The sequence below is a fragment of the Gymnoscopelus microlampas genome (genome assembly GCF_963454915.1).
Source record: "Gymnoscopelus microlampas genome assembly, chromosome: 12".
NCBI lineage: Eukaryota > Metazoa > Chordata > Actinopteri > Myctophiformes > Myctophidae > Gymnoscopelus > Gymnoscopelus microlampas.
Genome location: NC_139949.1, coordinates 41,302,907 through 41,314,507, shown reverse-complemented (window position 1 = coordinate 41,314,507; position 11,601 = coordinate 41,302,907). Strand labels below are relative to the sequence as shown.

Sequence of the window (11,601 nt, the reverse complement as noted above, 5' to 3'; positions counted from 1 at the left end):
ACTAAAAAAAAACGTTTTTTTTCTTTTTTTTTTCAAAAGGGCACTTCTGGTCAAGAGGGCAAAGGGCAGGTGCTCTAGCACCACCTAGAGTCTATCTGTGCACGTCCCTGTTGGACAGACAGGCAGTCTGACATTACTGTGTCAGTGTAAATATAGTGGGTGAAGATTTGCTCTCCACTGAGCGTCGTGCCTTTCTCGTTGATCATGCTCCTTGTGGGATGCAGGGATCTAACCTCTCAAAACCTATGGCATCCCTATTCTGGGGGGGGGAACATTCATGGAAAATACTGTAGCAGATCTATAATCTATTTTCAGCAAAGTGATTTAGTTTAAGAAGTATAGATGGTTTAAGTCAGGGGTCTTCAACAGGGGGTCCGGGACCCCTAGGGGGTCCTCAAAGTTACTACAGGGGGTCCGCCAAATCTTTGTGATATGATTTTTCTTTTTTTTTTCATGAACCACTTGAACCCTAGCATCCCTTTTCTGAGGAGAACTTTAGCCAAAAATAGCAGATCTACAAGCTCACAACGCCTCGCGCTGCGAGGCGTTGTGAGCTTGTAGATCGGCTATTTTTGGCAAAGAAAAAAAAAACGTTTATCTGAAACACAATTTTATATAATGTAGAGGGGGTCCCTGCTTTATCTCTCTCTCAGCTAGGGGGTCCTTGGCCTGAAAACGTTGAAGACCCCTGGTTTAAGTGGTTAAAGAAAACAGTTGTTCATCATAAAATATCAAGATATCAATAGTGGTTAGAATTTACAGTACACAACAACCAGCTTTGGTGTGCGTATAGCTTATTTAATATTATCTAATGAAAGTGTTGAATGTGATCTGTTGTTGTAGTTACTATAAAAACACGCTATATGTAATAGTTAATGGATTTGTAAAACAGTTATTTCTTTGTTACCATTATACCATACTGACACGATCCAACATGTCACGCTCATGAAATGCAAGCCATCGACCGTTACCATCTCCTCCCAATGTGTATCCTGAAACGTAACGGCTCTCCCAAGACCTATTCATGGTCACACAATCAACACAACATGACATCAATTCATTGCTATGTCCCTTCTACTCCACACTGATAATATTATAGTTATATAACATATATACCATTTGGTGAGCCGTTGGTAGCCAAATCCCCTTACAATTCCATATGTCAGTAGTTCCCAGTGTTGGAAAGTAACTATGTACATTTACTTACGTACGCACTTAAGTTGAGTATTTCCAATTTCCAATACTTTTACTTCTTCTCCACTACATCTCAGAGGCAAATATTGTACTTTTACTCCACTACATTTACTTGAAAACTATGATATAATGAAACATACATTAACCACTTTAGCCCTATTTTATACCTAGGGTATTTGAAAATAGCAGATCTACAAGCTCACAACGCGTCGCATCGCGGCGCATTGTGAGCTTGTAGATCTGCTTTTTTCAAATATTTAGTACTTTTACTTTTGGTACTTTAAGTACATTTTGATGCCAATAAATTTGTACTTTTACAAGTAAATGTTTAATTCTGGACTTTTACTTGTAACAGAGTATTTTTATATTGCAGTATTGGTACTTTTACTTAAGTAAAGAATTTGAGTACTTTTTCCACCACTGGTAGTTCCCAACCTTTTCTGGACCAGGTCCCAAAGTGTTCATGGCCCACCCATCCTGTCCAATTATTACGTGTTAAGTGGTCAGATGGGTGGGCCACGAGTATATTCAGAGCATGTTTATTTTAATGATCAATATATTAATTGTGTTACAGCTTGGATCAATGGAACTAACATAGTACACTTTAAGTTCCTATTCAACGGTATCACAATCACAACTACATTTTTCAAGTTTTGACAAAAAAAAAAAAAATACAATCAAAATCGTAATGTTTTTGCCAATTATTTGGGGGCCCACTTGCAATATCCTCACAGCCCACCCAGTAGGCTCCGGCCCACCGGTTGGGAATCGATGCCATTATGTGCATTACATGTTTAATATGGCTAGCTAGATCTCCTAACCCTATCAATGTTAGCACCATGAGCTGCATGAGGAAGAGATCCCCTATAGCCATGGCAGTGAGTGGTGGTATCATGTTTACAGCACTACAGGACAGTCGTAAAACCCTCAAGCGGTCTGCCACACGGACCACAGCGTGCCCAGCGTGATGGTGTAGGCCACACAGGCCACCAGGTACACCCGAAAGAGCAGCACGTCCAACACGTAGCCGACCTGCAGCCACTCCTTAGCGATCTCATTGCACTTGTCCCTCTTCTCCAGGAAGTGGCGTATCGTGGTCACTTCCTGCAGGATGTTGTCCATGACGGGCAGCGCGGGGTCCCGGGACGGGGCCAAGCCCAGGCCCAGCAGCCCTCCTCCTTCTCTCTCGCTGTGGAGGCTGGCCCCTCGGCTCCCCAGCTCGCACGTATGATGGTGAGAGCATGGAGCTGTGGGCGTGACAGCAATGACAGGCAAACTTTTGCATTCGTCTTATTCATTTGTATTATAAGTCAGTGGTTCTTAAAGTAGGGTCTGGGGACCCCCAGGGGTCCTTGGGTTAATATAGCATCAAACTAAATCAGTTTAACCACTTTAACCCCACTGAAGCTTATTTGAATCCATTCTGATTGGCTAAGATTGGCTTCCAAAGTTTGGAGAAGTGGCTCGTTTTGAACAAAATACCTCAAATCGTGGCACAGCAATCAACTGATTGCCGATTGCCATGAAACTTGCATGCACATTCCCACCAGGCCAAGGAAGAAATGCCACGCTAATTCTTTTTTTACGTCACAATTAAGGGTGGAGTTTTCCATCCAGAAATTCGTTTTTTACCTTTATTTCTTACAAAGCATTTTCCTACCTGTTTATTTGTACCTGCTTATTTAAGTTGCATTTTACCCTGTTATTGGAGCTTGTTTGTTTAATATTATATCGTTAGCAGAGTCTATGGACCATGTCACACAACATTTCACTGCACGTATGAGTGAGAGTGAGTGACAAATAAAACCTCTTGGAAAATGCTCGAGTCTCCAAAAGAAAACAAACAACCTTTTAAAATAACATTTCACACTCTCCCTCTCTGTCTCGCGTCCCCCTTGTCTGTAAAACTAGTCCACCTTACCTGGCCCAAAATTGTTGTCTTTGTAGCGCTCAAGGTCAGACGAGTCGGAGGACAGCATGGAGCACAGACGGTGCTTCTTGTGGATGCAGAAGAGGATGGGGGCCCTCTCCAGCACCAAGTGCTTGACCCAGTGGGGCACGGGGGGCTGGAGGTCCTGCTTGTGCACCAGACGCACGATCAGAACCGTTTCTGTCAGGCTGATGACCAGGAGAGCCATGCACACCACAAAGTACACACCTAGGAAAGAGAGTTAGAGAGTCGCATCATTATTCACGTCACTGGTCCTCAATGGGGGTCTGGGGACCCCCAGAGGTCCTTGAGGGCGTCCCAGGGGGTCCCCATTAAAAATGATTGATAGTAAGGAACAAAATGGACACTTACGGGTCCATTTTGGTTCCATTTGTAAGAGTTAAATAATCACGGAGGATTTTACAATATGGATTTGGTCCCAGATATAAAAATCAAGGGTTAGTCACTGCTCACAGGGAATGAATACGTTTTACAAAACCAACAGCCAACAGCAACAAAGTAATATAATCAAACTATTTATAGTTTGAAAAACATTCAGATTTTGTTTGGTTGCATAGAAAGACACAAATAATTTTCTTTATTTAATAAAACTGTGGCTGCAGGCAATTTATTTTCAAACCCGGAGCTTGCAAGACCCTCAATATAGATGCGAACTGATGTGCATGAAGCCTGATTTATATGTCGTTTTACAGCGGCGCCGCATGCTAAAAATAGCAGATCTTCAAGCTCACAACGTGTCACGTTCTGACACGTTGTGAGCTTGTAGATCTGCTATTTTATTTTCGGCAGGGTATAAATTAAGCATAGACGGTTGGCATCTCCCCAGCCACCTATCAGTGGGGTTCCGATGGCAGTGGCGGGCAGCGTGTCGGACACGATGATGAGGAAGACGGAGTAGCCCAGCAGGAGCGTGATCTTGAAGGACACCCTCTCTCCGCTGTCTGGGGGCAGATAGAAGCCCACCACATCCATCACCATCAGGAAGATGCTGGGCAGCAGCAGGTTCACAGTGTAGAACAACGGCCTCCGTCGGATCACCACCTACAAGTTGCAGTTGTATTGACACAAAATATTTAGTGTTTTGGTTTCTTTTTTGTAGGGGTGTCACGATTCACTTACCTCACGATTCGATTCAAAATCGATTCCTAGGGTGCCAATTCAATTTAAATTGCGATTAATTGCGATTCGATTCTGCGATTTATTGCGATTTTCTTCCCCAAATCACTTTGCTTTAATTATACTAGAACATTTTAAAACAATTCTGAACAATATAAACCATGAAAACTGCACTTCATTTGATTTCAGACAAAGTGCCAGTGAAAAAGGTACAACCTTATAAAAACATATTACAAATAAAAAATAAAAAAAAAAGATTCTGAACATTTTGAAGCGATTTTAAAATCGCGGCATTAAGAATCGCGATTTATTCACAAATCTATTTTTTTTGACAGGCCTACTTTGTTGTGTTCGTTTTTAGTTTTGGCTATTTTGTGGCTATTTTTTTCTTTTTTTTGTTAGTAGTTAAATATCGTTGCTGTCGGATGGAAATCTTGTACTGTATAAATGTTAAGGCGTACTTTATTATCCCCTTGGGGTAAATGTGTCCTCTGCATTTATTTAACCCATCCTAACTACTTAGGAGCAGTGAGCAGCCACAGTGCAGCGCTCAGGGACCAACTCCAGTTGTGGCAGTACCTTGGTCAAGGGCACTGGGAGGAATATGTACCTAATATGCATGTCGTTTGGTGTCGGAGAAGACCTGAGTACCCAGAGGAAACCCAACAGAACATGCAAACTCCACACAGAAAGGCCACCCCCCCACCTGAGATCAAACTCGGGACCTTCTTGCTGTGAGGCAACAGTGCTAAACGCGGTGCCACCATGCTGTCCCTAACCATTACTATTTCAGAAAATGGAAAAAAATAAGTCTTTGTGAAGTTAAAACTAACACTAAGAAAGAGACGTCCTTGAAATATTGTAATTACAGACAGTACAGCATTACCGAAAAAGTGATTTGAAAATAATGTGTTGTGGGTGCCTCATTGATTTGGTGGTGTATGTAACTCGGAACCAAAAGCTTTTGGTTAGATGTTTGTGTCAGATGATCAGTATGGTTCGAAAGTATATGAAAATTAGGTCCAGGTCAAATTTTGGTTGGAATCACCCTTTGAAGAATAAATGATCTAATTTCACACCCAACAAGTAAGTGTGAATGGAAACAATATAGTTGCCTATACTCTATATTTGGAGGAAAGTCTCTGTGAAAATATCTCACCCAAATTACAATCTTCTTCCATTACAAAATGTTGTGTTCATAGGCTGTTGGTCAGGTATACAGTAACATCTGATCTAGTTTCCGCTCAACATAAACCTTTCCCTCTACAATTTTCATACTTGCGGCTGTGACAAAGTATTCCCCTTCAAAATATTTCTGAACAGATGACTACATTATCATGGCAGTTATAATCACAAACGGAAAACATTTGATAAATTATATGCATAACGTTTCTTTCTTTTTGTTCATTTAATGCACACACTGTACTTACATGGAACTTCATCTCTGCATAGTAGTCATCGTTGTCCAGGCTGAAGGACTTGTAATTGGACAGAATGTGGAGCAGCTCCCATTCCCCCTGGTTCATGAACAGACTCTTGTCTTCACTGACTACTTCAGGGCTTCTCATCAGGGTGATGTTGATGTCATCAACTACATGTTGAGGACATCATCATTATGATATGCTTATATCCTCTAGTTGTTTTTCATTTAAAAAAATATATATATTCTACATCTTATCCATCGATCATGTATGGAACATTTTGATAGTTTTTTATTTCTTGTAACATTCTCATTCATTTCTTATATAATTTCTAATAGATTTTTTTAATAATTGACTATTAGTCTGATTAACCAATTAACCCTGCATTACACATTGTTGTTGCACAATGGTGGCCTACAAAAATAGTGAAAATGGCCAATCTACGAGCCTAGTTAGCCATTTGTGTAAGCGCCATCACAATGGTGAAATTGGAATGGAAATAGCTTTTTAAAATTAATTATTATTGGATAGTTTGGCAGTGGTTAATATGCAGTTTTGCTTTCCAAAGTTGCCAGCATTCCATTCCAATGGAAGAATCATTACTGTAGCTATTTCTATTCTTACAACAACACGAATGATAAAAATCGATTTGAGCCAAACAAACTGACTTGATTTGAAATGCTCCAGAGGTCAACTAGTGTTGGAGGCAGACTATTCTCAAACAGAATTGTATAGAAGCAATGAAGCATGCACACTTTTATTATTATTAATTGTTTGAATGAAATTGTTCTACAAGTGTGTATCTATCTTACTGGTATGGAGCCAGCTCTGGAAGGTGAGGCTACACTTCTGAACATCAAAGGGGAAGTTGTAGATGTTTAGAGTGCAGGCAGTCATCACTTGGATAGGTTTGTAATTGCGCACCAGTCCGTCATGTGACACATACACATAGGGGATGTCTGGAGACTTCCCAACATCTACACTGCAGGATGAGAGGAATTGCAACACAAATATTGGAGGAAATATTAACCCATTAAAATCGATGTTATTTTAGATTTTTGCGTTGGCTATTCAAAAATAGCAGATGTACAAGCTCACATTCTCTCTTGTACAGCTTGCGAGCTTTGTACATCTGCTATTTTTGAACATGAAAGTGAATGAACTTGAAAGTGTGAGAACTATTGATCGATCGGCCTCAGGTCTTAATGGGTTAAAAGGTGGAAACATCTCCGCATTTAGATAAGTGGTTCTCAAAGTGGGATCCTTGAAGAGGTTCCAGGGGTCCCCGTGCAAAATTGGTTAATATAGCATCACTTTAACTCTATCTTATCCCTTGGCGTAGATCTGCCACTTTTGAAAACAAATTGAAAAATCTGTGGAAAATGTTTAATAATTTAGAAATAATAAAAGTGTTTTAACACAAATCTTCTCTTCTGGGCCCTGGGGGTCCCTGGACCAAATTTTTTCTTTTAAGATGGGGTTCCATGGAAAAGAATGCTTGAGAACCACTGATTTAGAAAACGTTCATGCAAGATCATTGCTTAACATCTTTCCCTATAATGATAATGGTCTTCTGTACTTACAACTCATTGATGAGGATGTCAGGGACCCATACATTAGTGGTGGGTATAGACACTTGTTTGACCTCATCAAAGTCCTCTGGGTTCCACACCAGGAACTCGTCAGTCCATTCCTGACATGTTTACAAGAATGAGTGAAAGGTGAGCAGTTGGAAATTCACCATTACACAGCTCAATGTATGGCCTTTCAACAGTTACGAGTGCACTCGTGTAATTGTAATGTAATTCTTCGTGCAAATTCTGAAAAGTTATTGATCCTACCTGTCTGTACCATATATAGGTTGTCAAAACCTGGTTCTTTTCATCCTGTATAGTGGTAAACCAGGACATAATTAACACTTGTGTGCATGGCAGTGCGCACGCACGCACGCACGCACGCACACACACACACACACACACACACACACACACACACACACACACACACACACACGTGTCAATAGAGTGATAAACGTGTGCAGGAGCATGTTTAGGTTAGTAGGTTAGGTTAGATTGAATATCATTCTAATTGATCAATAACGGAGAGAATGGCCAATGGGGTATGCATTAAAATAGCTATTACAAATGTAAAGAAAGTCGGAACATAAAGAATATATTGTATTTGTCAGAGGTGTAAAGTAACTAAGTACATTTACTCTAGAACTGTACTTAAGTAAAAATGTTTAGGTATTTTTTACTTTACTGGAGCATTTCCAGTTTTCAGTAATTACTTCTAGGCTACTATATACATCTCAAATGCAAATATTGTACTTTTACTCTAAAGTTATAGGGGTACTCCATTACAATTATTTGAAAACTTTAGTTACTTTGTAGATTTTGATTATTATTACAAAACATACATTAACCACTTCAGCCCTATATACATTTCATCCATTTGAAAATAGCTGATCTACAAAATAATAAAATAATAATAGCCTACTTTTAGCCTATTGGTATTTGTGCAGGATATGTAATTCCACTTGAATAAACGTACCACATTGAGAATAGAGTAGACCATGAGGTCTATTGCCACCATGGTGGAATCTCGCCAGTCTCTCACAGGTCTCACTCCCTTCTTATAGCCGGCACTCAGAAACTCAGAGAGACGCACCAAGGTGGCGTTGGCAAACCGCCCCGTGCTACTGCCGAGCTTCTTCACTAGAAAGACATTTTCAAAATGACAACAAGTTAAAGGACGACTTCACCACTTTTCAACATATCTTCATAATAGGTCCTCACTAATGCTCATGATAAAATTATACAATTTCTTTCTACTTGGTCTGTGTCTCATAGGAGGGCTGTGGACAGTCCAGAAACCTGTCTACCAGTGACATCATCGTTAGGCAGGATTTTTTCCCCCAAAAAGATTACAATTTTTTTATTCAGATTTTTATTAAGGCGAGAACAATGGGATCTATTATTGCATTGCAACTTTCCAGGAATACAAAGCCTGCAGTTTCTATTAGCTTGGATTCCCCATCGATGATGTCACTGGTAGACGGGTTTCTGAACTGTCTACAGCCCTCTTCTGAGACACAGACTGATTAGAAAAAAATGGTATCATTTTATCATGAGCATTAGTGAGGACCTATTATATGAAGATATGTTGAAAAGTGGTGAAGTCGTCCTTTAAGCAGATATATAAGATGGAACACAGCCCAGTTACAATTAAAGCTTCCTATATTTAAAAAAGAGATGTATATCATATATCAGTGGCTGAATATCTGGTCGCAGAGTCTACATGTGTGTAAGTGCTGTTATTAAAATACAAACTATAAAATTGCTAAAATACAGAAAATTAATGGTCTTAAGGTTCATAAAGCATAATTCATTATAATTTCACGATATAAATACATATCTGGCTCATAATTGATTTCATGTAAGGTTAAAATATAAAAACATGATAAAACTTCTGGGGCTGAACAAAGGTTCCCAGTCTGTCAGTAGCACACACCGGATGATTGCATGTCATTACTGACAGGTGGTGCAAACACACCTGTGGACTAAGCTCTGTAAACTTGCTGTTTAATGTGATATCGCGCTGCTAAAGTTATCAAAGACGTCTGAAACCAAGGACAGTCGGTCAAAAGGACTTTCTAAGGACTTTAACAAACCAAAGAACAAATAACCTCTTTTCCACAACAAGCGGCCAACGAGGTATTCTATTTTTTTTTAATCTCGCTTTGATGTTGCCGTTGTGTTTGATGGACACTTAACCTGTGCAGTGTGCATTTCTACAGGTCATCATTTATGTATGCTTTGGTCTGTGTTGTTATTTGTTGTGCAAGTTCTTGATTGTATGCTTATTATTTAATTGTGTGAACATATAGTTCTCACGGCATGACTGAGGGATGAGGAGAATGCCTGAAGCAATGATGCCCGTTTATAAAGAACCCGACCTGTGTCATCAATGTTGAGAGAGGAGCTACAGTGTGGGTATAGCTGTGGGTTGGGTCTTTATACCTAAAAGGTGTTATCTCCGGTTGTCAAATGGACCCCACTCTCAACATTGAAAAACGGTTATATTTTTCTATTTTAAAATAGTGAAAATAGCTGATCTACAATCTCACTGACTGTAATGTTGTGAGAACATTTAGTTAGAGCATTGCATTGATTGGCTATGCTTTGCTTAATTATTGCATTGTATGCACCTGTTTTTTCATGCTCTGCTCATTTTGTAATGATGCCACTTGTGAACCTGCAGTAAAAGTTGAATCTAAAGCAGTGCTGGTTGTCTGACCATCATTTCAGTGAACAAGTGTTTATTCAAAATAATTCAGGAACACCATAGGCCACTGGTTCCCAATCTTTTTTTAGCCCAAGATCCAAAAGAGAAATTAGACATTTGCCCGGGACCCAAACAACACGTTGTGAGCTTGTATATCTGCTATTTTCACTAGGCTACTCCTTAAACGCTTTGCTTTTTTTCATACACGGAGTCCTTTTGAAAAAAATCTTATCTCTGAAAATGTGAGATTTTACCTTTTTTTCCATTAAACTTTTGGGATAAAAAATGTGCAGGAAATTTAGTTTTTTTTTCTTTCTTGCGACCCATAAAAATGTGTCTGCGACCCACAAATGGGTCCCGACCCACTGATTGGGAAACAGTGCTATAGGCTACTCACAGTCACAACAACTCCAGTAAATGGTTTCATGTTGTGGGCATGTAGATCTGCTATTTTCACTACTTGTGTGCGTTGAAATAATGGAGATGGAGGTTACCTGTGCACGCTTGCAGCGCGCCTTGAAGCAGAAGGAAAAGTAGCAGCGCTGTCCATGGTGCTGAGATCCTCATTGTGGACTGTCTGTATTTTCTCTTAAAAAGTTGATCGCGTCGACCGGCCGTTCAGCTGTAAGATGTGACCGTGAACTTCAGAGTCCCGATAGATATCCTATCCTATGCTCAGTAGCGTTTGCTGTCACGGCACTAATGTAGCTGAAAATATGTTGTGTGGCCAGATGATCTGGCACAGATCAAATGACAAGTGCCAGTGTGGTCAATTAGAAGTCATTCTACTATCGTATGCATGCATCCTCGATCCGATTGAAGGAGTCCAGTAAATGGTTTTCAACCAGGCCACGTTTTATTGTCTACGCCCACGGAGGGGCACGGCAAAACGTGTTCCCCCTGTCTCCTTCATTCCCACTGTTGTACAGTAAAGCCTATAGTCCATCTAGCCTATTAAATTCGAGAGTCTGACATTCTTTCCTAACTGAGATATCCATCAACTGACATATGTGTCACCTAGAATTACACAATTCTAGCAATATTCCTCTTAATTTGGAAGCTCTAATCAATTTATCCGAGTATTATCCCACAGGCCCTTGCATAAAACGTCTGTGTGCATGGTTTTATGCACACACACACACACGCACGCACGCGCGCACGCGCGCACACGCACACTCTCATACATTTATAAATAAAAAGCATGAGCAATAGAACGCTAGTGGTTCTCTAAGTGGCGTCTAGGGACCCTCAGGGTTCCTTGAGTAGGTTCAAAATAGACCCTGACAAGTGTTTTACTCTGACAGTTATAGGGGTCCTTGAAATGTGAATGTTTGAGAACCACTGTAGTAGGCTACGGACTACTGAGTTTCATATCCATCAGGAAGCAAGAGGCACTTGCCCTAGCCTTGACGACCTTGCAGGATTATGCATAGGCTAAAATGTAACTTAGATAGCATGTTATGTAGACAGATGCCAGGTCATTGCTGACCTTGCATCCGGTTTCAATGTAGTCTGATGATAGGTTCTTGGTTTAGTATGTATTAGTTATTATTAGATTACTATTTCTATGCATTTGATATATTATTGATGTATTTATGATGATATTACATCCTTGTGTCCTTGCTTACTGTA

General features: G+C 40.1%; 1 protein-coding gene across 1 annotated transcript; it reads right to left on the bottom strand.

Moving 5' to 3' along the window:
• Nucleotides 1-2,121: 2,121 nt before the first annotated feature.
• On the bottom strand, nucleotides 2,122-10,536 carry htr3a (5-hydroxytryptamine (serotonin) receptor 3A; the record flags this gene model as incomplete). Its single annotated transcript, XM_084074556.1, has 9 exons — nucleotides 2,122-2,441; nucleotides 3,116-3,352; nucleotides 3,976-4,186; nucleotides 5,692-5,852; nucleotides 6,495-6,664; nucleotides 7,266-7,375; nucleotides 7,524-7,568; nucleotides 8,236-8,399; nucleotides 10,464-10,536. The coding sequence occupies 9 exons, from the start codon at nucleotides 10,534-10,536 to the stop codon at nucleotides 2,122-2,124; spliced, it is 1,491 nt and encodes a 496-aa protein (XP_083930682.1).
• Between the last annotated feature and the right edge of the window lie 1,065 nt (nucleotides 10,537-11,601).